At 44.5% G+C, this 23,855-nt stretch overlaps 1 protein-coding gene across 2 annotated transcripts in view; it reads right to left on the bottom strand.

The window, feature by feature from the left end:
- Coq3 (ubiquinone biosynthesis protein COQ3, mitochondrial) overlaps positions 1–23,855 on the bottom strand; it is a 423,669-nt gene that overhangs the window by 126,841 nt on the left and 272,973 nt on the right. For both annotated transcript variants that reach the window (XM_080277702.1, XM_080277701.1), the window contains exons 5-6: positions 22,092–22,201; positions 6,208–6,340 (exon numbers count right to left, since the gene is read on the bottom strand). In XM_080277702.1, coding sequence (XP_080133828.1) covers positions 6,208–6,340; positions 22,092–22,201 — 243 coding nt within the window. The remainder of the gene's footprint in view (positions 1–6,207; positions 6,341–22,091; positions 22,202–23,855) is intronic.

Below are 23,855 nucleotides of genomic sequence, written 5' to 3'. Positions count from 1 at the left end.
TCTAGGGTGTGTCGCGAAGCCTGACGAACTTCTCAGCAGCAGCCTTCAGCTCCGTTCCACGTACCATCACACCAGCAGCACGTTGTTGTCGATACCAAATCAACGTGGATCGGTCGATTTCTGCAAACTTGGGGGTAAACATAACCTTCCTTTCCACGTTGTGTTTGCTTCTCGACGAGAAGTCAGCCGTGTACTGCATGAGTTTGTCTCGGGATCTCTTAATATCGAACAAAGTAGACTAGGCCAGGTTAAACTCGCGGAGAATGCAGGAAGAAGACCACCCTGCATCTACTTTCTCCAATATCTCCCGCTTCTTCTCCAGAGTCAACACCACTCTCTTCCTTTTCTCAGGTGGTGGGGCCATCATCACACACACTAAGAGGAGGCCTGAGAGCAGCAGGAGTCCCTGCAGCAGGTAAGGCACCACCACAAAAGCGATCACGTGGGCAGCCATAACGACGAGCGTGCACTCGCGGAGAGAGACAGGTGGAAAGTGGGGAGGATGCAGCAGCGCTCTATCAGACGTTGGAGGAATGATGCGCCACAACAATGCTCTCCCGCGCCGCGTGCGGCAAGTTCAAATTACGGGCAGGAAAAATTTGCTTTTTATTTTTTATTTTTTGGGGTTTTCGGACCATTTTGGGAATATTGGATCCCGGGACGATTATGTCCAGTTAGTGGGGATGTTCGGATATTGGGCGTCCGGATATTAGAGTGATTACTGTACTGTACTCTCGTACTACATGTAAATTCGTACCAAATAAATAAATAAATACCGTTTATGAGTGGTGTGGAATAGTTACTCTCCCACAGAACTCGTTTTCTTTGGAGCCAGCCTGATAGAAAACCCAGTAAGGTAAGGAGTACTGCTACCTGTATCGAGTATTTTAAATCTCAGGTGAGAGATTTCTCTGTGAATTTTCGATGTTTCTCACCAAAAGAGGAGGTTTGAGCCAAAAAAAAAAAAAAAAAATTCTAAAATTGGTCGGGACTGGGGGGAGTCAGTGGTGGAAAATCGGTCAGGTTGGGGCGGGTTAATAAAACTCTGGAATCAAGAAAGTCTCCAGACACGTTCACTCTGAGAGAAATTTGCTGATCGTGGTGTCTGTTTACATTCTGTTCTTGTTGTTCTGTCAACAGATGGCAGCATCAATGTTTATGATCAACATAAGTGAAGAACAGAAGAAAAACAAACAGGTCTTAAATAAAATGTGGAAAATAAGAAAAAAAAAAAAAAAAGAGCTGCAGCAGCAACAAGAAATAAAACCAAAGGAGCTGTCACTTGAAAGGCAATAGCTCCACATTACATCTACATCGTGTTTAAAATTTCTTTACTGGTTGTCAGTGTCGGAATCGGGGTCAGGACTTTTTTACCAACTCCAACTCCGACTCCATCATTACCATAATTGCTTCTGACTCCGATTCCACGACTCCGACTCCAACTCCACAGCCCTGAAATCACTGTAATATCGCACTTAGAAGCAAGCTGCATAATTTTCTTTGTTTTCCACTCCTCCATCCTTCTTTCCTTCCATCCTCTTCTTTCTTTCTTTTTTTCATTCTATCCTCGTCCTTCTGCCTATGAGTGACTTTACACTCCCTCTTCTGTCTTTCTTTCCTTCATTCTTGCCTATTCCTTCTGCCAGTGGGTGACTCTACACCGAGTGACAAGCCAAATGGTTTCCTGTAAACCAGGAAACTATTTACTACGCTGAGTGGTAGCCATATAACCAAATTTTGACGCCTGGCGGTTTAGTGGGTAATTACAGCACTCCACTCAGACTGAGCCTGTGAAGGTTTTTATCCAAGGGGTGGTTGAGGTTTATTGCTCAAGTAATGCCACTCAGGGATGAGTGCGGCTGGTCACTCTCATCTTAAGTGTCACGACCAACTCACCTAGCCCCAGGCTCCTACGCTCCTCATGGGGAACGTTGGATTGGATAATGAATGAATGAATGAATTCTTGATGTCTGATACAGTTTACTTAACGATACCAAACTCATTCACATTCACAAGTTTTCTTGCAAGAATAACAACTTCTAATTTATCAAGAATTTTCACTTTATCAGCAATACATAATGTTTCATGCTTCCTCTTGAAACCCTTAGTCTGCACAGACGTTCCACCTGCAACATCATTCATTCATTTTTAAAGGCTCCAACTTGCTTGCATGCATCGGCCTTGGTCACCTAATGGAGGCTCTCCATGCTGCATGATCCATTGCAGCCTCCCTGTTCAGTCCCTTAACCCTGAGGTCACACTTAATGACCTCGTCCCATGTCCTCGGTCTACCCCTCACAACCACACCCCCAATATTAACACTTCTCACCTTCCTCACCCAATTATCATCCCCCATCCTCTCCACATGTCCAAACCATCTCAATCTACCGCTCCTCATCACAACACCAATACACTCCAGTCCCATCCTACCTCTCAACTCTTCCATTGTAAACCCAGCCCCCTCAGACCTTGGACGAAGGGAAGCACTGCACATCCACCTAATCATTGTCATTTCTGTACGTCTGAGCCGACGAATATCCTCCTCCTTCACTGCCCAGGTCTTACTACCATACAGCAATACACTCCTAACACATGCTGCATACAAAGCCCCCTTAGCACGTAGGGAGAGTCCTCTCAATGTCAGGAGAGGCAAGAGCTCCCTGAACTTCTTCCAACCACTTCTCACCCTAGCCACAGAGCTAGCTCCAGCCCCACCTCCAGCACACAACATGTCTCCCAAATAACAAAACTCTTCTACACACTCAAGGGAGTCACCAGCAAGTTCAATCCTTCCACGTCTGACAATCTCCACCAGCTCTCCCCGACACACTGTACACACAAAATCAATATTCTCTCACAGTCTACTTCTGATACCACTACATCTCTTATGAACCCATTTATCTCAAATACCGCACAAGATGGAATTACTTCCCATGCCCTTGTGGCAAACTGGACATGGCCACTCTCCCTCGTCTTTGACAGTACCGCCACCAACCCTAGATATCATCACTTTTGTTTTATCTGCATTTACCCTTAAGCCCTTGTGCCCCAGATCATCTCTCCACTTCCTAAACCTTTCCTCTGCCTCCCTTTCGCTCTCTGCAATCAACACCATATCATCAGCATACAATAACTTCCATGGGAGTCCGTTTCTAAAGTCACGTGAATGGGCTTCAAGTACCATGATAAACAACATGGGACTCAAAACTGACCCCTGAAGCACACCAACATTCACAGAAAACTCATCACTCAAATCTCCATTCACTCTTACCTGGGTGTGAGCACCCACATACATAGCCACAACCACCCTAACCAGCCACTCCTCCAAGCCAAGCTTTCTCATTGCCCACTTCACTACCTCTCCAGGGACTCTGTCAAAGGCCTTTTCCAAATCAACAAAGACAAAAAAAAGATCCCATCCCCTACCAATATATTTTTCCTGAAGCTGTCGAACAATGAATATGGCATCAGTGGTCCCCCTACCTGGCATAAACCCAAACAGCATCTCATCAATATTCACTCTTTCTCTAATCATACCTTCTAAAACTCTCTCCATTACCTTCATTATCTGATCTAAAAGCTTTATACCTCTATAATTTCCTCTTTTCAGGGCATCACCCTTCCCTTTATACACATTTACAATTACACTCTTCAGCCAATCATCTGGGACAACACACTCATAAATAATCCTATCTATCAGGTCAGTGACTAACTTCACCCCTATATCACCTGAGGCCTTTAACATTTCAGCAGTCAACCCAGACACACTTGCTGCCTTCCCCACCCTCATCCTGCCTATTGCCTCACTCACAGTAGCAGCATCAATCAGAGGCCAAGGGCCAGACACTGGATCTGCTGGCTCCAAACCTTCCCTGTCCCAGTCAAACTCCTCATTCAACAACCGGTTATAATGCTCTCTCCATGCACCTTTAATATCCTCACTGTTCACCACTACCCTTCCTTCATCATTCTTCACACACTGCTCACCTATAATAATCCATCCATCCATCCATCATCAAATTCTACATTACCCCATGAGGAGCGTAGGAGCCCGGGGCTAGGCAGTTGGTCCTGACATTTAAGATGAGAGTGACCAACCTCACTCATCCCTGCGTAGCATTACATGAGCAATCAACCCCAACCACCCCTTGGATATAAACCTTCACCGGCTCAATCCAATTGGAGTGCAATAATTACCCACTAAACCACCAGGCGCCAAAATTTGGTTATATGGTTACCACCCAGCGTAGTAAATGGTTTCCTGGTGTTCAGGAAACCATTTGGCTTGTCACTCAGTGTAGAGTCACCCACAGGAAGAAGGAAGAGGAAAGAATGAAAGAAAGAAAGACAGAAAAGGGAGTGTAAAGTCACCCGTAGGCAGAAGGACAAGGAAAGAATGAAGGAAAGACAGACAGAAAAGGATGGAAAGAGAGAAGGATGGAGGAGAGGAAAGGGCAGACACCTATAATAATAACTTTATAAATACTAGGGGGGAAAAAAAAATGGTTGTAAACCAGTTGATCTTAAAAATGCTCGCACACGTTTGAACAAGGGTGCCAAAGGTGCCAGGCAGCCTTGTGATGACCTAGCATAAAATGAAATCAAACAAATAACAAACACTTTTTGTGCGGCTAGTTAAAGAGGTATTGGAAATAGTTTAAACATATTTTTGGAATTCATGTACACTCAATCCTCGTAAACTGCGGCAATTTGGGTCTGGACCAGTGCCGCGGTTTACAAAATCCGTGGTTTATAAATAATAACTCTTATATGAAAAATGAATTAGGGTCTGGGCTTTGGCCAACCACTCCCCAAAGCACCCTACCTACACCTATCTAGGCACCATCAAACACAAACATACAAATTTAGGAATATTCAGTGCATGTATTTAATAGAAATAAGCAATGTTAAGAGATCTCACCTTAATCCTATGACAATATTGCTTAAATGAATGAAGTGGGGTGGTGTTGGGAAGAACTTAGAACCTCTCAGCATGAGGTGGGGGTGCTCCCTCATGCTGTTCTCCCTTCTCCAGCTCCTCAGCCTCCCTCAGGAAGCCCTCAAAGTCTGCCTCAAAGATGACTGAAAGTGCACAAAAAAAGGCAAGTAGCTCTTGTACCGCATGGCGATGCTCTGTACTGTGCGGGTTGGCGGGCAGAAAAACAACAACATGGCGGCATTAGTATGCACACTTGCCACCAGGGACGGGTGGTGATTGGTTGTTGGGTCGCGGTTATCAAACTGAATGCTGCAGTTTACGATTCTCCTCAGAAAAGGCCCCCTTCGGTGCCTAGATCCGCGATTTTCATGCCTTAACAGCGGTTTAAGGGTGCCAGCAGTCTGACAGCCACTTTGCTGTGGTTTACGAATCCGTGGTTTATAAACACGTGGTTTACAAGGATTGAGTGTAGTTTATATTTTGTCCGAATGAGTCGAAAACCGAGCTAAAGGGGTTCAGACCGGTGAGATTCTACTGTACAGAGCCTCAAAGTTATATGGTGCTAACTGATAAATGCTTTAGGACTTGATGATGTACATGAACACAAAGAATAACTGGTGCAAGCAGGTGACTTGGCTGCCAACACTGTTAATTTGGTGGTTTCAGTTACCCAAAAGCTTCACAATGCTCACTCAAACTCAAGATGGAAGGTGTTCAATTAACCCAACTGCTGCTTCGTACATCATATGAAGAACAGCATGCGACTGCTACGTACATCATATAATCAAGCTCTTTTTCTTTTCTTTTTTTTCTTTTTTTTTGAGGTGCACTACATTTTTCACCCAAATGTCCATAAATAGCATACCATGGCCAAACTATGGTAAATAATGAACTCATATTTAGTTTTCCTATTCTTTTCTATGCACTCTTTCATTTAGCCTATAAGAGCAAAAATTATTTTTGTGGAAAAAAAAAAATCCTGTTTTTTGTGCATGGGGGGATCAACCACGACACCTAATGCTGCAGTTAACGGGTTAAGCAGTCTGTGTATGACAAAGATTTAGGTCACCTCGTGGTCAGCAATTTAGTGTGCAAGTACTGCATTACCTATTTCAAAAAGTGGACCCTGCTTATTCTATTAACCTGGGGGAAATGGGGGCTAAGATGATGATGATGGCACACCATTCCATGCAAGGTTCAAACACTGAGAGTTAGTTATAAAAAGATGATATAAAAGATTAGCTTATATAACAACTCATAATCTTCACCTTGATGGTATGAGCACATGTGTGTATGAAGAGATCTGGATGGCTGACATGCTCAAGGACCTCTGAAGCTACTACTGCATCATACATTCCTTCTGCTTCCTGGGCATGTTCTTCTATTGTACCACACACATATCTGCAAAGCAAAACTTTCAAGATGTTGCTGCTGTTGTTGTTCTTGTTGGGTTGCCTGCAATGTCAATGAGGTGGAACACTAGAGCAACTAGGGAATCCAATCACCTTCACCAAATCTCCAGTGAGACAGACACCCTCACTGTTGCTTTCCTGGTGGCTAAGGTGCCCTGTGACAGCAGCAATGCTGGGGCACCACACTCCACTGGGACAGGAAAGTTAGGATAGTTTGGCTCCCATGAGATCTCCTGGGATGTGGTGCCACTGCTATGAGGCATCCCATCGGCTTCAAGAAATCAAAGATAACAGTGCAATGGCATTTAACATCTGGCAAAGGATCATAAAATAACAAAAACAAGGCTACACAGCATAAATTACAGGTGCTTGACCCTTTATCTGGAACTCAGGCCTAAGATAAGAGGCTTCCATGTTTTCAGAATTTGACATTTTAGGATGCTTTATATATATACAGTAAAATCCCTCTAACTTGGACCCCCACTAACTCAGACCCTGCATTACTTGGACAAAAATGCTGGACAAACAAATTCTGTGTAACTCAGAGGAGTAGGAGTTACATGAAATAACTGGGACAACCACACTCCTGCCTGACTGGACCTCAGTATTCATTCGGTAAGCATGACAGCAAAACGTGTCCCCCACTGAAGCCTTTTTTTTCCCTCTCTCTCATGATTTTACACCCTCAAGCTACATTTTTTAACATTTCTTTAGTGGTCGGTGGGGGCACTCACCATCCACTCACTCAATGTACGAGGTGTGTCAGAAAAGTTCCAGGACTGATGTCACAAAAGATATATTTCAAATCCAAACTACAAACTATGAGTTGTCCCCTTCAAAGTAATCCCCCTGGAGTCTAATGAGCTTTCCCATCCTTCTCTGCCACGCCTCCATGCACTCCTGGAAGGATTTTTCCGGGATCCTCCGCAGCTCTGTCATCACGGCCATCTTGATGTCTTCCACGTCTTCAAAACGGGCCCCCTTGATGACCCCCTTGAGCTTGGGGAAGAGGAAAAAATCACAGGGAGCCAGGTTGGGTGAGTAGGAAGGCTGCTCCAGCACAGCGATGTTCCTCTCAGCCAGGAACTGTCGGATGCTCAGGGCACTGTGAGCAGGCGCGTTGTCATGGTGAAGCAGCCACGAGTTGTCCTGCCACAACTTTCGCCTCTTCTCGCGCACTGAACGAAGCAAACACCGCAGGATCTCTTTGTAGGCGTGCTGGTTAATCATCTGGCCCTGTGGCCAGAACTCGGTGTGGACAATGCCCCTCACATCGAAGAATGCAATCAACATGACTCTGACTTTGGACTTCGACTGTCTTGCTTTCTTCGGCCTTGGTGACATCGGACTCTTCCACTGAAGACTCTGGCGTTTGGTCTCCGGGTCGTACTCGAAGATCCATGACTCATCACCAGTGATGACTCTCCCTAGCAGGTCTGGTTTGGTTTCAAGACGCTCGAGGATGTCCTGACACACCTGCATGCGCCGATCCTTCTGGTCATCATTCAGCAACTTCGGCACCATCTTTGCGCAGACTTCCCGCATACCCAAATCTTCAGTGATAATCTTCCAGACGCTGTCCCGGTTCATGCGCAGCTCATTTGCGATCAAAGATGAACAGTCAACCGACGATCGCCACGCACAATCTGCCTGACACGCTCAACGTTGACCTCAGTCCTGCTCGTTGAAGCCCTTCCGCTCCTGGGGTCGTCTTCCACGTCCTCGCATCCCTCTTTGAACCTCTTGTACCACTCAAAAACACGTGAGCGTGACATCGTCTCATCTCCGTACACTTGCTGCAGCATTCCCAGTGCTTCAGACGGAGTTTTCCCCAACCGGACCAGAAACTTCAGGTTGGTTCGTTGCTCTGTGCTCATCGCTTGACGACCTGAAACAGAGGACATGTATACAAAAGCATGTGAAAAAAAGATCAATGGCTGCAGAGAGCTGAGATCACTGTCATATACTCCCTGGATATTACGTCACATGGTGACGCAACCCGCTAATCCCTCTCCCACTCATAGCTCACACAGCACACTCAGTCCTGGAACTTTTCTGACACACCTCGTACAGTGCTCAACCAAAGTATTGCGCGCCCTGCGTCCCTCCTACGAAATAAACCTTTCAACATTGAAAAAACATGTAAATAATGCATTATAATTACCTTTAATGCTTGGTAGGGTATCCTTTGAGCTTCTTCACAGACCTGAGACATCGTGGAAGTGAAAGGGCGAGGTTCCTCAGATGCTGGGGTGATATACTTGCCCAGGACTCATGAATGGCTGCTTCCAGCTTAGGCAGAGAGCTCACGTCCTTCCCTTGGAGATTCTTCTTTATGAGGTACCAGAGGTTTTCTATCGGGTTGGTGTCTGGGCTATTGCCTGGCCAGTCTTTCATGAAGGAGACCTTGCAGTCATGAAGCCAGTTGGTGACCGATTTGGCTTTATAGGCAGGTGCACCGTCCTACTGAAACACTCATGTACCTGTGAGCTCGAAGGACTCGCGTAAATGATCACAAAGTAGCTCCAGGTAAACGTCCTGATTCACTCTGCAGTTCTTGGGAAGCACAACAAGCTTCCCCAAACCATTCCCAGCGAAACAACCCCATACCATTAGTGAATCAGGGTGTTTAACTGTGCTTGCCACGTAACGGGGGTCAAGCGGGTCACTACCTCTGCACCGGTACACGCATGCTCCTCGATTACAAGTAACGGCAAACGTTGCCTCATCAGACCACATCACTGACAACCATTGGTCTTCACCCCAGGTAAGGTACTTCTTAGCAAAGGCAAGCCTACGAAGTCGCTGGTTATGTGTAAGAAGAGGCTTTCTCACAGGCCTGTGGCTTGTGTAACCAAGTTCATAGACTCTTCGAGAAACCGTGCACACTGAAACCTTGTCAAACACTTCCGGGTTGCTCTCCTTAATTTTCCTTGCACTCACACGAGGATTAGACTCCACTGCACGTTTTAGCACATTAACAGACCTCGGGGATGTTTTCCTGGGCCTACCAGAATGTGGTTTCTTTGTAGGAACGTCACCACTATTTTCCACTTGGTAACGGGCACACCACCTCCGCACTGTTGATCGAGCCACACCAACCAAATCACTAATTTCCTTCATGGGGTGGCCTGCTTCTTTTAGAGCAATGATCTGTGATATTATTTCACTCTACAATTCACGGGTAGGGGCCATAGTAAAGTAACAAAAGCCAAAACACTGTGGGTCACGCAACGAGAGGGAGGAGCGGCCGGGTTCCTCTCTCTCACGCAGCCCGCAGGCAACTGAGGCGACAGCCAACCAGCACGCAGTAAGGCCTCAGGCTGCTGTGATGTCATGTTAGCGCCCAAAACTTCTTGCTCAAGTTTTTCTCCCAAAAAGGGGTGATTCTTTATTCGCCAAAAGTATTATGCGCGCTAACATAGGTGCGCAATACTTTTGTCGAGCACTGTAGAGCTGCTCTCAGGTGCCTTCCCTTTCCTTTCTTCTTTCCTTTTTCCATACTTCCTCTTCCTTCTTTATTTCATTCTTTCCTCTTCCTTCTGTCTATGGTGACTCTACATTCAGTGAGAAGCCAAATGGTCTCCTCTACACCAGGAAACCATCTACTACACCGGGTGGTAACCATATAACCAAATTTTGGTGCCTGGTGGTTTAGTGGGTAATTAAGGCACTCCAGTCGGATTGAGCCAGTGCAGGTTTATACTCTGGGGGTGAATGGGGTTTACTGCTCACATAATGCCAATCACGGATGAGTAGGCTGGTCACTCTCAACTTAAATGTCAGGACCAACTTGCCTAGCCCCAGGCTCCTACACTTCTCATGGGAACACTGGATTAGATGATGAATGAATAAATTACCTTCAAGGACTGCAGATGCATATCAAAACAAATTATTTTCTACTAATTATTTGTTTTATACAGGCAAAAAAAATGAAATTGTTGAGTGCTGTGAAGAGTATGTACGAAGGAGCTAGGGCTATGATGTGAGTGGATGGTGAGCTGAGTGAGTTCATTGATCTCAATGTGGGACTGAAACAGGGTTGTGTGATGCCTGTATGGATGGGGTTGTAAAGGAGGTGCAGGGTAGGGCAGTGGATGTGGGAGTGGCTCTAATGAATGAGGGTGAGATGTGGAAGATTCTGGTGTTGCTGTTTGCTGATGATACAGTATTGTTGAGTGAAGATGAATGGGAGTTGCAAGGTTTGGTGAATGAATTTGGGACAGTGTGTAGGAAGAGGAATCTGAAAGTTAATGTAAACAAGAGTAAAGTTATGGAGTTTGAGAGGAATGAAGTCACAGAATGCACAGTGAGGTTGGATGGTGAGGATATGGAGAATGTGAGTGCATTCAAGTACTTGGGTAGTGTGATGAGTAAGGATGGAACTTTGGGGGATGAAGTGTGTGAAAGAGTACAGCAGGGAAGGAAGGTTGTTGGTTCACTGAAAACAGTGATGAGAAATAGGGAGGTGAGTATGGAAGTTAAGAAGTCACTGCATGGCAGTATTGTGATCCCTACCCTGATGTACGGAGGCATGGACCTTGCAAGAGGGGAACAAGTCAAGAGTGAGAACAGTGGAAATGAGTTACTTGACAGGAGCATGTGGAGTGACATGGAGGGACAGGTTGAAGAATGAAGTGAAGGAATGTTGTGGGGTTGATGTGGATGTGGTTGAGAAGATTAGGAGAAATACACTGAGGTGGTTTGGACATGTGGAGAGAATGGAGAATGAAAGACTGACTAAGAGGGTGTATGTAGGTGAGATGAAGGGAGGGAGAGGGAGGGGAAGACCGAGGATGAGGTGGAGGGGCGGAGTTGAGAGGTATATGAGGGAGGGGGGAGTGAGCTGGGGGGAGGGTAGGCAAATGATGGGTGACAGAGCAACTTGGAGGCATTTTCTCTGCGGCCACCCTGTGTGGGATTAGGGCGTCGGGCTATAGATAGATGGAGAGACAGAAAAAAAATGATATAAAGGAGATGTCATCCAAAAAGACTTTCAGCCACGGGTCTAAGCCGGCTCTCAGACATAAACAAAGGTGTCTGTCTATTCAAGAAAAACTGAAAATCCTTGAAAAGCCTGACAAAGAAGTATCTCCAGTCCAAATTGTAAATAAACCCTTTCACGTAAAGAGGTGCGCGTAAATTCTGGCTGTGGCGCGTAACTCTCGCTCAAGAGCTCTCAGTACAATTGCGTAGAGATCTAATGCTCGCAGGAATGTTACTATTTATCATAGGAAGGCCACTTTGGTCTCATTTTGAAGATGAAGAGTTTTGCTCTGTCATACATTGTTCAAAAAGACAATATATACAAAATAAAATGCAAAAAAAGTGAGTAGAAGTTAGCTGACATGCTAAAGTTTTACACTTTCCTTTAAAAAAATATTTACCCCCCAGAAAAAACTATTTAAGAAATAATAATATTTTTTCCTTCAACACGTACAAGAATAAATTTCCTTTCCAATAATGCATTATTTGTTGTATTTTCTTCAATAATAACACCGTACATATACGAGAGAAAAAGGACCATAAGTGTTCGGCGGGAGGTCAAGAGAGGTACATCCAACCTGTGAGGAACCTAACACAACAATGAGCTGAGCAAAACAAGTGAGCAAGCATGCACCAGATGTGGCAGGCTTAGCTCCACCCACTTTTGCCTGTCATCCAACAAAAATGATGAGTCCCTAAATATTTCCTTTGAGATTACATCGGATGATGGGCAAAGTCTTCATACCGACGTCAGAGGCTGACAAACGAATGATGGGCCAGCCGGTCATCGGTATGTGAGTGGGTTAATATAGTCACACCCCACATCCATTCTACTACTATCTCTCCCCCATGCTTCAGCATTTCACCACACACTCCATCAATTCCTGGGGCTTTCCCCATTTTAACTTTCTTCAGTGCTTACACAACTTCCATCCTACTGATTTCTTCCTCTCTTCTCACACCCCTCCTTCTCTCAGCCATTCCCCAGCCACTTATACTCGCATTACTTTCATTCTTTACGTTTAGCATTTCCTTAAAGTGTTCTCTCCATCTGCTCACTTTTTCTCCCTTCTCCACTAGTAATCTACCATTTTTATCTTTCACTCCCCAACTAACTTCTTTGGCACCCAGCCTAACATTCTTTATCTCTTTCCAGAACATTTTCTTACATTCCCTCCACTATACACTCAAGTTTCTTTCAAATTCCTCATCAACTCTCTTCATACTCCCTCTTACTAATCTTTTCACCTCTCTCTTCCTCTCTACATATAACTCTCTCTTCCGTCTCTCAACTTCTTCCACGCCTCTGTTTCTCATCCACTCACTATATGCTTTCTTCTTTTGTGCCACAGCCTCTCTTACCTCTTCTGTCCACCATGCTGCTCCCTGCACACCCTTTCATCATCTCTTCATCCCACACACCATCTCATCATGCAGACCTATAAACCAAAGCCAAGCAATTACCATGGTCAAGCAGACCTGTCAACGACAGACCTGGAGCAGTAGCGTCTTCATCGCAGGTCCTTCCCCCAGAGGCTGTCGAAGCAGAGGAGGACAGCATGGGTGCCAAAGCACCGCAAACTCCCCTGACCCTTCAAGAACCTGGGAGTGGCTTCGGTTACCCAGGCAAGTACCACATCTCCCAACACAACATAAACAACACTGTTTTTTCTGCATCGAGAAATGACTCTCTGGCGGTCATTTCTCGAAGACTTCTACCCGGTGACACTGAGAACAATCCAGGACCCATCAACAAATACGTATGTCCAACATGCTCAAAACACATTACTTCAAGTCGACAGACAAAGGGTTCAGTTCAGCACAGTTCCTGCAAAGAACTGGACCCCACTTCACCTGCACAACACTTGCATCCAGAGAGCATTACACAAACACCTGGACCTGCTCCTTATGCTCCTTCCTTCCAACCTCTAACTCCCCATCAACCAGTCTCTTACTCCCTCCACACCTAGTCAGCCTACCTCACTGATCCTTTCCACACTATCCAATCCCCCAACCCCTTCCATTCCAACCCAACCTAGTCCACCCCAACCCTTATCTCTATCACAACCTTCCTACCCCTTCTCCTCCACCCCCCCACCCCCCCAACCCTGTGTTGCAGCACCCAACAGACATCGTACACACAACATTAACAGTCTTCAAATAAACACAGATGGCATAAACACAAAAAAACAAGAACTCACATAATTCATCAAACAACAAAACATACACACTGCCATCTTACAGAAAACAAAACTACACAGAACACAAAAAACATCTACATTTCATAACGTCACCACCACCAGATAAGACCGGGTCAATGGCAGCGGTGGTGGACTCATAATCCTAGTACACTAAACCAACAACTTTTCGGATACTAGTGCACACACAAAATCAATTCTCCCCCCACATGACACCACAACAGAAATACAATCAATTAAAATATGCACTGACAACAATTCACACATAACAATCGCCAACACATCCCCCTCAATCATCCCCCACAGCACCACACAACTATTCTCCTCAAATACACCACATCATTAACATACCCAACATCATCCTGGGTGATGATTTCAATGCCAAGGCATCAGCCTGGCAATTCTGACACAGACAGAGGGCTGGAACTACAATGCCAAACAGTTAATCTTTTCATCCTCAATAATCTCCATCAACATACCCATATCCCACACCAGACATCACGTTTTGCTCCCTAAACCTCACCCCCACAACAACCTAGAGAGTGGTCAAAACCCTTGGCTCTCACCACCTCCCAATCATCATCACTACCAAAATCAGAATAACCCCAGCTGGCCACAGACACATATACACTAATTATAAGAGAGCCAACTGGGAGGCCTTCACAACTGAAACAAAAAAACACTTTAAAATATTAAACAGTACACCCATCACAAACATCAACACTGCTGTGCACACTATCAATACAATTATTTAAAATGCAAACAAAAGACACATCCCTAGAGGCAACAAAATGAGACTCAACCCCAAGTTCACACCAGAAATTCAAGGCTTCATCAGTCAATGCAACACACGGCAACACTCCCCAACAACCCATACACAACACACCATACAACAAATACAAGCACTCAACACTCAGATAAACAATAAAAAATTAGAGCAGCAAACACTAAATTGGAATATCTCCAAACACTTGATCACAAAACAAACACCAGCACACTCTCCAAAACACTAAACAGCATCACACTCTCCAACAGCAACACTACAAAATCACACTCTGCCATCACAACAACAGACACCATACCCTCAAACAAAGAACAAGCAAACACTATCATCAATCACTTTTCACATGTCAGTCATTTAAACCCCATTGTGATGACTGATGTGTCATCCGACGGTAGGGACAATTCCCCACAGACCCAGATTTTGCACCCTTCACTTACAACCGGACTAAGCACATCATTAGCAACCTTAAGCACTCATCTGCCTGTGACCCAGACAATATAAGCAACATACACCTCAAATATCTTGGACGGCAAGGCATACAAGCACTCACCAACATATCAAACTATGGTTACTCACACAACATAATACCCAACATCTGGACACATGATACTATCATCACTATCCCCAAACCCAACAGACCCCATGTTACCTTCCTCACACCGCCCCATCACATTCCTCTGCAACCCCTCCAAAGTCACTGAATGACTAGTATTACAATTAGTAACACCTCACATCCCTGTAGCCCCATCACAACATGGTTTTAGACAGCTACACGCCACAAACACTCCTCTTACAGACCTTACACAATTAGTTTTTCATGGCATCAATTCAGCTAGGCCACCATACAAGACACTCCTAGTCACACTAGACATTAGCAAAGCTTGTGGTGCCATCCCCACCATAAACTCACAGACAAAATATTCAACACAAACATGCACAATAACACAAAAAGATGGCTAGCAAACTACTTAGCAGACACACGTGCACATGTAACATTTGTCAATCAGCCACTGAACATCAGAAACTTCACAAATGGCGTCCCTCAAGAATCTGTTTTGTCCCCTACACTCTTTAACCTATACATGCATGACATAATCACACACCCCCACACCACAGATACAAATAGATTCCTATGCAGACCACATGACACTTACATGTACACATAAAAATCCAAACACAAATGCTCCAACCTTACCTCAACACACCCTTATGAACTGTTCACCACAAACAGACTCAATACAGCCTCAGCCAAATCTACAGTGACCCTTCTCACAAACTGGACAGGAGAACATAGTCACATTCCACACCTCACCATAAACAACATCCCCCTACCATGCACACACACACACACACACACACACACACATACACACACATACCCAATATCCTTGGTGTAACATACAATAAATCAATGTCATTTAAACCGCAAATCACAAACATTTAAAATAAATTAACACCAAGACTCAACACCCTAAGGTCATGTGTCCACACAACATTCAGACACAATAAAGAAACCACCACCACAGTATACAAACAATACATACATTCAGCGATGAATGTATGTACTGGGCTTCTAACCTTACTAAAACACACTACAATACCCTATAGACCATAAAAGGCAAGGTCTTCAAAATAATCACAGGCTTAATAGCTACTACACCTACAGATCACCTACACCGAGAAACCAAATTCCTCAAAGTCAAAGATCGTAAAGACATGAGAGGCACAAAAATTCTTGTTGCAGCCTCCACAAACCCACAACATCCACTACACTGCATGGCAGCACATCCACATACACCAAGGAACATCAAAACAACACCAGCACACAATACCATACACATATACTGTCATCTCCCCCCCATCGCCCACCTAAAACCAGCTTCCAGAAAAATATCCATGGTCAAATCACTCACCATCCCATTCAGTCACTCAAAGATAACACATAGCTGCATGCATGGCCTCCTGATATCAGACCTATCTATCTATTGCCAGATGTCTCAATCCCGTTGGGGTGGCAACAAACAAATCGCCTCCACGTCGTCCTGTCCCCCGTCATTTCACTGCCCTGCCCCCAACTCACATCCCCCTCTCTCATATACCTCTCCACCCCATCCCTCCATCTCATCCTCGGCCTCCCCCTCCCTCTTCCTCCCTCCACCTCACTCACATACACTCTCTTTGTCTGTCATTCACCCTCCATCCTCTCCACATGGCCAAACCACCTCAGTGTACTCCTCCTAACACTTCCTATCACATCCACATCCACACCACAACGCTCCTTTATATCCTCATTTGTCAGCCTGTCTCTCCATGTGACTCCACGGGCTCCTCTTAAATAACTCATTTCCACTGCTCTCACTCTTGACTTGTGTCCTTCCAACAAAGTCCAAGCTTCACTTCCATACGTTAGAGTTGGTAACACAATACTGTCATGTAGTAACTTTTTCACTTCCATGCTCACTTCCGTTTCTTATCACTGCTTTCTAAGAACCAGCAACCTTTCTTCCCTGCTGTACCCTTTCAAGCACTTCACCCTGCAAACCTCCATTCTTACTCATCACACTACCCAAGTACTTAAACGTACTCACATTTTCCAATTCCTCACCATCCAACCTCGCTGTACATTCACTGACTTCACCTCTCTCAAAGACCATCACTGTACTCTTCCCTACATTCACCTTTAAATTCTGTTTCTTACACACTCTCCCAAACTCATCCACCAAGCCTTGCAGCTCCCCTTCGTCTTCACTCAACAACACAGTATCATCTGGAAACAACAGTACAGGGAGTTTCCAAACACTACCCTCTCTCACCAGGGCCACTCCAACATCCACTACCCTACCTTGTACCTCTTTTATTACCCCATCTATGAACAGATTGAACAACCATGGAGATATGACACATCCCTGTTTCAACCCAACCTTCAAAGAGAAAATTCACTTAGTTCACCATCCACACGCACTGCAGCCTTAGCACCATCATACATACTCTTCACAGCATTCAACAACTTTCCATCTACTCCACATATTCTTAATACTTTCCACAATCCTTGTCTATCCACCCTGTCAAATGCTTTCTCCAAATCCATGAAAGCCGCATACAACTTCTTTCTCTTCTCTAGAAACTTTTCCACTAAAGATCTAAGAATGAATATCTGATCTACACAACCTCTTCCCTTCCTAAAGCCTCCCTGTTCTTCTCCAACTAATTCCTCTGTTCTTTCTCTAACTCTGTCAATAAGTATCCTACCATACACTTTTCCTATTATGCTAAGAAGACAAATGCCCCTATGATTACCACACACTTCTTTTTCTCCTTTTCCTTTGTACAAAGGAATAATTATACCTGACTTCCAATCCTCCGGGACTCTACCTTCCTCCCAGGCCAATCTGCACATCTTCCACATCCATTCTACTACTATCTCTCCCCCATGCTTCAGCATTTCACCACACACTCCATCAATTCCTGGGGCTTTCCCCAATTTAACTTTCTTCATTGCTTCCACAACTTCTATCCTACTGATTTCTTCCTGTCTTCTCACCTCCCTCCTTCTCCCAGTCATTCCTTAGCCACTTTTACTCGCATTACTTCCATCCTGTATGTTCAACAATTCCTTAAAGTATTCTCTCCATCTGCTCACTTTTTCTCCCTTCTCCACTAGTAATCTACCATTTTTATCTTTCACTCCCCTGCTAACCTCATATCCACCCTGTCTTACTCTCTTCACCTCTTTCCAGAACATTTTCTTACAGTCCCTCCACTTTACACTCAAATTCCTTCCAAATTCCTCATCCACTCTCTTCTTACTCTCTCATACTAATCTAATCACCTCTCTCTTTCTTTCTACATATAACTCTCTCTTCCGCCTCTCAACTTCTTCCACGCCCCTATTTCTCTCCACTCATTGTATGCTTTCTTCTTTTGTGCCACAGCATGTCTTACCTCTTCAGTCCACCATGCTGTTCCTTGCACCCCCCCTCCGTCTTCTCTTCCTCCCACACACCACATTACATGCTGCACATATTTCTTCAGTAAATATCCTGCACACACCTTCCACGTCCCCCATCTGCTCCAATTCATGTTTGCCCAATCGTTCCTCCACTTCTCTCTTATACTCTGCCTTTTTCTCATCCTCTTGTAACCTTTCCACTCTCCTTGCAACTACTCCTTCCTCTCGTCTTTCCCTTCTTCTATTCCTCCATCTTACTTGTATCCTAATTCTGGCCACCACCAAGTAGTGGTCAGAAAGTCCACTCCCCCAACCTCTATAAGCTCTTGCATCCATTACACATCTTCGCATCCTTTCATCCACACACACATAATCAATCATTGCCTTCCTTTCATTTAGTTCACCACCCACCCTTCTCATCACTCGCCATGTATACCTGTGGATCATTTTATGCCTGAAGAGGGTATTGGCTATCACCAACCCCCTCCCAGCACAAATGTCCACTAACGCACAGCCATTCTCATCTATCGCAGCAGGCACACCCCACTCACCAAATATTTCATCCACCTTCATATTCCCTACTTTACCATTCATATCATCGATCAAAAACACTCTCTCATTCCTTCCAAACTTTTCCATGCACTCTTCCACATTTGTCCAGAACTCTTCTCTCACTCTGCTAGCACGATCTTGCGTTGGCGCATACACACACACACAATCGCCCACATTTGTATTCCAACTTTCAACTTTACCCACACAATCCTTGACCCAACTGATCCATACTGTCTTATGCTCTTCTTCCATCTTTTACTCACAACTATACATACTCCTTCCTTTGCCCTCTCATTCTCGCTTAGTCCTGCACATATACCCCATCCATACTCCCATTCTCTCACACTTTCTCCTCTCCATTTTGTTTCAGTCATTCCACATACATCCACTTTTGCACCCTCGAGCACCTGGACAATCTCTCTCTCTTTCACCTCATCCACCCTCCTGATATCCACCCTTCTGAATTCTACCTCCCTCGTGAGGACAGGGTCCACCTGGCCAGGCTGAGATGTGAGCATCATCCAGCTCTAATGAGTTATCAGAAGAGGTTGGACGACTCCGTCTCTGATGCTTGTCCAGGATGCAACACAGCACATCATACAATTGTGCACATTATGGAAGACTGCAAAGCACACAACCCCCGGTGCCAACAACATAACATACACTCCTTGAGAGCTCTGTGGGAAAGCCTAGTCTCAGTTGTGGCCTTCTATAGTGACTTGGGGCTGATCAGCCAGACTGCCTAGGGAACAACTATTACTACTACCACAGACAAGCAATCACAACTGCGGGGCCATACCCTGCAGTGAAAAAAAAAAAAAAAAAAAAAAAAAAAAAAAAAAAAAAGAGGCCCTGTCGGGTGAAAACATTCACTCGACCATAATTTCCACCTGGACACAAGCATTTTGTCTGGATAAACTGTTAAAAATGTATGAATAATGGTTTTGAACAGCCAGATCACAGAGTCTGGATAATGGACTGTTTGGATAATGGACGTCTGGATAACTGAGGGATTACTTATACAGGCAAACCTCGGTTTACTTTACCCCTAGATGTGATACCCCAGAATAGTGATGGGGGTAGCAATACCATACTACCCTCCCTAATGTTGGCCTACCCCCCATTTCCCCCCCCCCCCAATGATCCATACGTGCTCCCTACATGTCAAGTGGGTTGGTGGAGGGTTAGTGCCCCCCCCTGTAAAACAAAAAAGTCAGAGTCAAATGGCCACCCCATATGGGATTGTGGCGTCTGGCAATAGATAGACAGAGAGATAGATTTTGATGATATTTTTGACTTAAATTTCGTATTTAGGTTGATTTATAAACTGTTTTCAGAATTAGATTAATGTGTTTTAGTCACATGTGAAGTGAACACTGTTATTTGGGGTATGGATTCTTTCCCATCATACGAGGTAAAAAAAAGTGTGCACAACAAAGTGACTCAGCAAAAAATATTTTGTGTCTGACCATTGAAAAAATAGTCAGACACAAAAATGGGTTAGGGGGTTTTCAAGAATACTCCCCCAGTGTCCCTGCTTGTCGTATGAGGCGACTAAAAGGGTTGGCAGAGGGTTGGTGCCCCTCCCCAGAAAACAGCTAACTAAAAGGAGGAACAAGAAGCCTCAGACAAGGATTGACCAAAAGATGACAACCAAGGACCGAACAAAGGACATGGTATGGATCATGACGTGGAATGTAAGGGGTGTGAATGATGAGGTGAAAGAGAGAAAGATTGTCTAGGTGCCTGAAGGTGCAAAAGTGGATGTATGTGGAGTAAATGAAACTAAATAGAGAGGAGAGAGTGTGAGAGAATGGGAGTATGGATGGGGTATATGTGCAGGAGTAGGTGAGAATGAGAAGGCAAAAGAAGGAGTGTGTATTGTTGTGAGTAACAGATGGAAGAGAGTATGGATCAGTTGGTTCAAGGATTGTGTGAGTAAGAGTAAAAGTTGGAATACAAATAAGGGCGATTGTGTATGTGTGTATGCGCCAACACCAGATCATGCAAGCAGTGTGAGAGAAGAGTTCTGGACAAATATGGCAGTGTGCATGGAAAAGTTTGGAAGGAATGAGAGAGTGTTTTGGATTGGTGATATGAATGGTAAAGTAGGGAATATGAAGGTGGATGAAATATTTGGTGAGTGGGGTGTGCCCCACTCACCAACTATTCCATCCACCTTCACATTCCCTACTTTACCATTCATATCATTGATCAAAAACACTCTCTCATTCCTTCCAATCTTTTCCATGCACACTTCCACATTTGTCCACAACTCTTCTCTCACTCCGCTTGCACGATCTTGCGTTGGCGCATACACGTACACAATCGCCCACATTTGTATTCCAACTTTCAATCTTACCCACACAATCCTTGACCCAACAGATCTGATGAATAAAATTATGAATAATACTTAACAAAATAGATTTACCATGTGCATTCTCCACTACTGCAATACACTGCAAGCATTTGTGCTGTGTCTATGGAGTGTGGTTAAGTGGTTGTTTCAAATAAAATAATGTTAGTATGGCCCTGGATATGAGTGGTACTGTATAAACTGCAATGATAAAGCCTATTTACGAGTATATATAAGATATCCAAGAAAAACTGGTAACCAGGAAGGTAAATTTCCCAAGCTACCTGGTTAACTGATTGTACTGTACTACTAACTCAATATATAGTAGTGTATAGTGATCCCATGGTTACTGTGCATAACTGGTACTGCACCTCGTATGTGATAACAAAATAGAGTGATAACAAAGGCACAGAACCTATGGGATGTCATAACTGGTACCTGGCACCCCACCTAAATTTTCCCTTTTACAGACCCACTAAATACATACCATTACAGTATGTATCAGAAACACACATTGACATGGTCAGATTAATAAATAATGATGAAAGGAGCACAATAAGGGAAAAACACGTACCATATAGAGACCTAAGATGGGACTGAGGTAAGGAATTGTGAAGTTTGGGAGTGGAGAGTTAGTGGTCTCCACCACCTGGGTTGAGCTCCTTAAGTACAGCCTCATCTTTGAAGCTCACCAAAAACCACAAATTTTGCACCATCATTATCAGCAACTACCAGCTCAGGTGCACAGAAACAAAGTTCTTTAGCCAAATAATGTGCAATAATGGCAGGAGTGCAGATTTCATCTAGCAGTGATAATGAAAATTCCTTAAATCAAATGCGTGATAACCAAGGGATCACTGTATATCATAACCACAATATCAACTAAAATGCATCCTACAATATGCAGTATCTTACTCCAATTTATGCCGCACTTTGGGATCACAGTCAGCATGAAGGCGTGCCACACTCACATTTTCTTCTGCTGCATCCAGACCCACCACTGTTGCACCCAGTCGAGCAAGAGGCTACAGAAAAATCAACATGAAATACATTACAGCATCACAAATTACGAATATAACAATTAGTTTATAGTACTGCAATCCCCATTTATCCATCTGCACATTAACTGACATACAGTACAACATTATCTTTCAGACCAAATAGTCTGGCAGAATTAAAGCAATATCCGTCTTTGTATTAACTGGGAGGACATAATATTACGCAAATCAATTTTTTTTTTGATGGTTTCAAATACATTAGTCCCTTAATTATCCGACATAACAGAACTGTCAGTACATCCAGACATGGATGAAACCCAGACACAGAGATATTTCCTACCTAATACCCTATCCATACCCAACCTAGTGCATATGTATAGTACCCCTCCTAATTGCGGCAGTGTTCTTTGGTCTTTCAGCTACTGTATTTAGACATCAAAACACACATGGTAATATCTACTATAATGCTTGACAAAAAGAAAATAATGCATAAATAATAAAAATCCAAAAAAAAATCCACAGTACTTTACCACCGAGTGAATGGTGGACAGGTGTCGTAACCCACTTGCCGCCAGCTGGTGTTTAACAAATGTTAAACACCTCCTACTCCTCCATCCGCAGGAGCTGGGCGATGAGTGGGGACATGCAGCAAGGTCATGAAGGCCTACCCACCTCAGGACTCTCAAGACAGCCGCAAGCTCACGTTTAACGGCGACTCAACGGCTGTAAGTGTGCTCGGTTGTGGGTCCAAGAGTGAAGAATGGGGATGAGGTGGTGGTGATGGGGAGGACTGGCTCACACTTGTGCCGGTGGCAGGCTTGAAGAAGGAGACGATCTTGTTCTGATGACAGGTACGTTGATTCTGACAGAAGATGACTTTGAATGCCTGCAGATATATCACCAGCTTCAGTGGCACCACCTCCCTGTCACAGTGCAAGTGCCTGGCATATTTCGAGCTCAATGCTGGCACGTACTGTACTAAGACAAGTGAGCGATGGAGTGGCGGGGTGCTCAGAGTCAGAGGTCTTGTCCTCATTGCTGTCCTTGTTTGCCTCCTCAAAGACAGCAGCGGTGATCTCATCAGACAACGTCTAGTAACCTGGACTGCCACCGTCATCATCCAACCACTCCTCACATCACCGATGTCCACATCCTAGCCTGCTGTAAGTAGACAAAGGTGGAAATAGTCTACGTCCAATTCTTCAAAGTCGTGCGCAGCCTCATAAACCTGAAGGAGACAAGACCAAATGGAGACTTCCTTCCAAGCATTCACCCATTTAAACACCCCAGACTTGATGCTGTAAGGGCGAAGATTTTCCAAGGTCTGCTCCCCACGTGTGTCGACTCCTTCCTCGTCCTCTAGCACCACCATCCCCTCATCAAGGAACCTCCGATGGTACTATCTCTTTGCTGCCATGATAACACTTTCGTCATCAGTTGAATGACAGCAGTCGTATTAAGCGGCAGAAACATGCACCTGATAAGACCATTACCAACAACCAATTCCTTCTCGGAGAGATGCGCAGAGGCATTGTTGAGGATCAGGAATGCCTTCATCTGGTCGCATGGGATACCAAGTTCCTCTGTTTGATAATGAATAACCTCTTTGACAAGGTGTCTGTGGAACCAATCTCTGAAGATCTTACAAGTAAACCAGGCCTTCACAGAATAGTACCACACA

Source organism: Coenobita brevimanus, chromosome 71 (assembly GCF_032717465.1).
Source record: "Coenobita brevimanus isolate Jiangsu-jjx chromosome 71, ASM3271746v2, whole genome shotgun sequence".
Classification (NCBI taxonomy): Eukaryota; Metazoa; Arthropoda; class Malacostraca; order Decapoda; family Coenobitidae; genus Coenobita; species Coenobita brevimanus.
The sequence above is the reverse complement of the archived record's forward strand: the minus strand, read 5'-3'. Positions and strand labels throughout refer to the sequence as shown.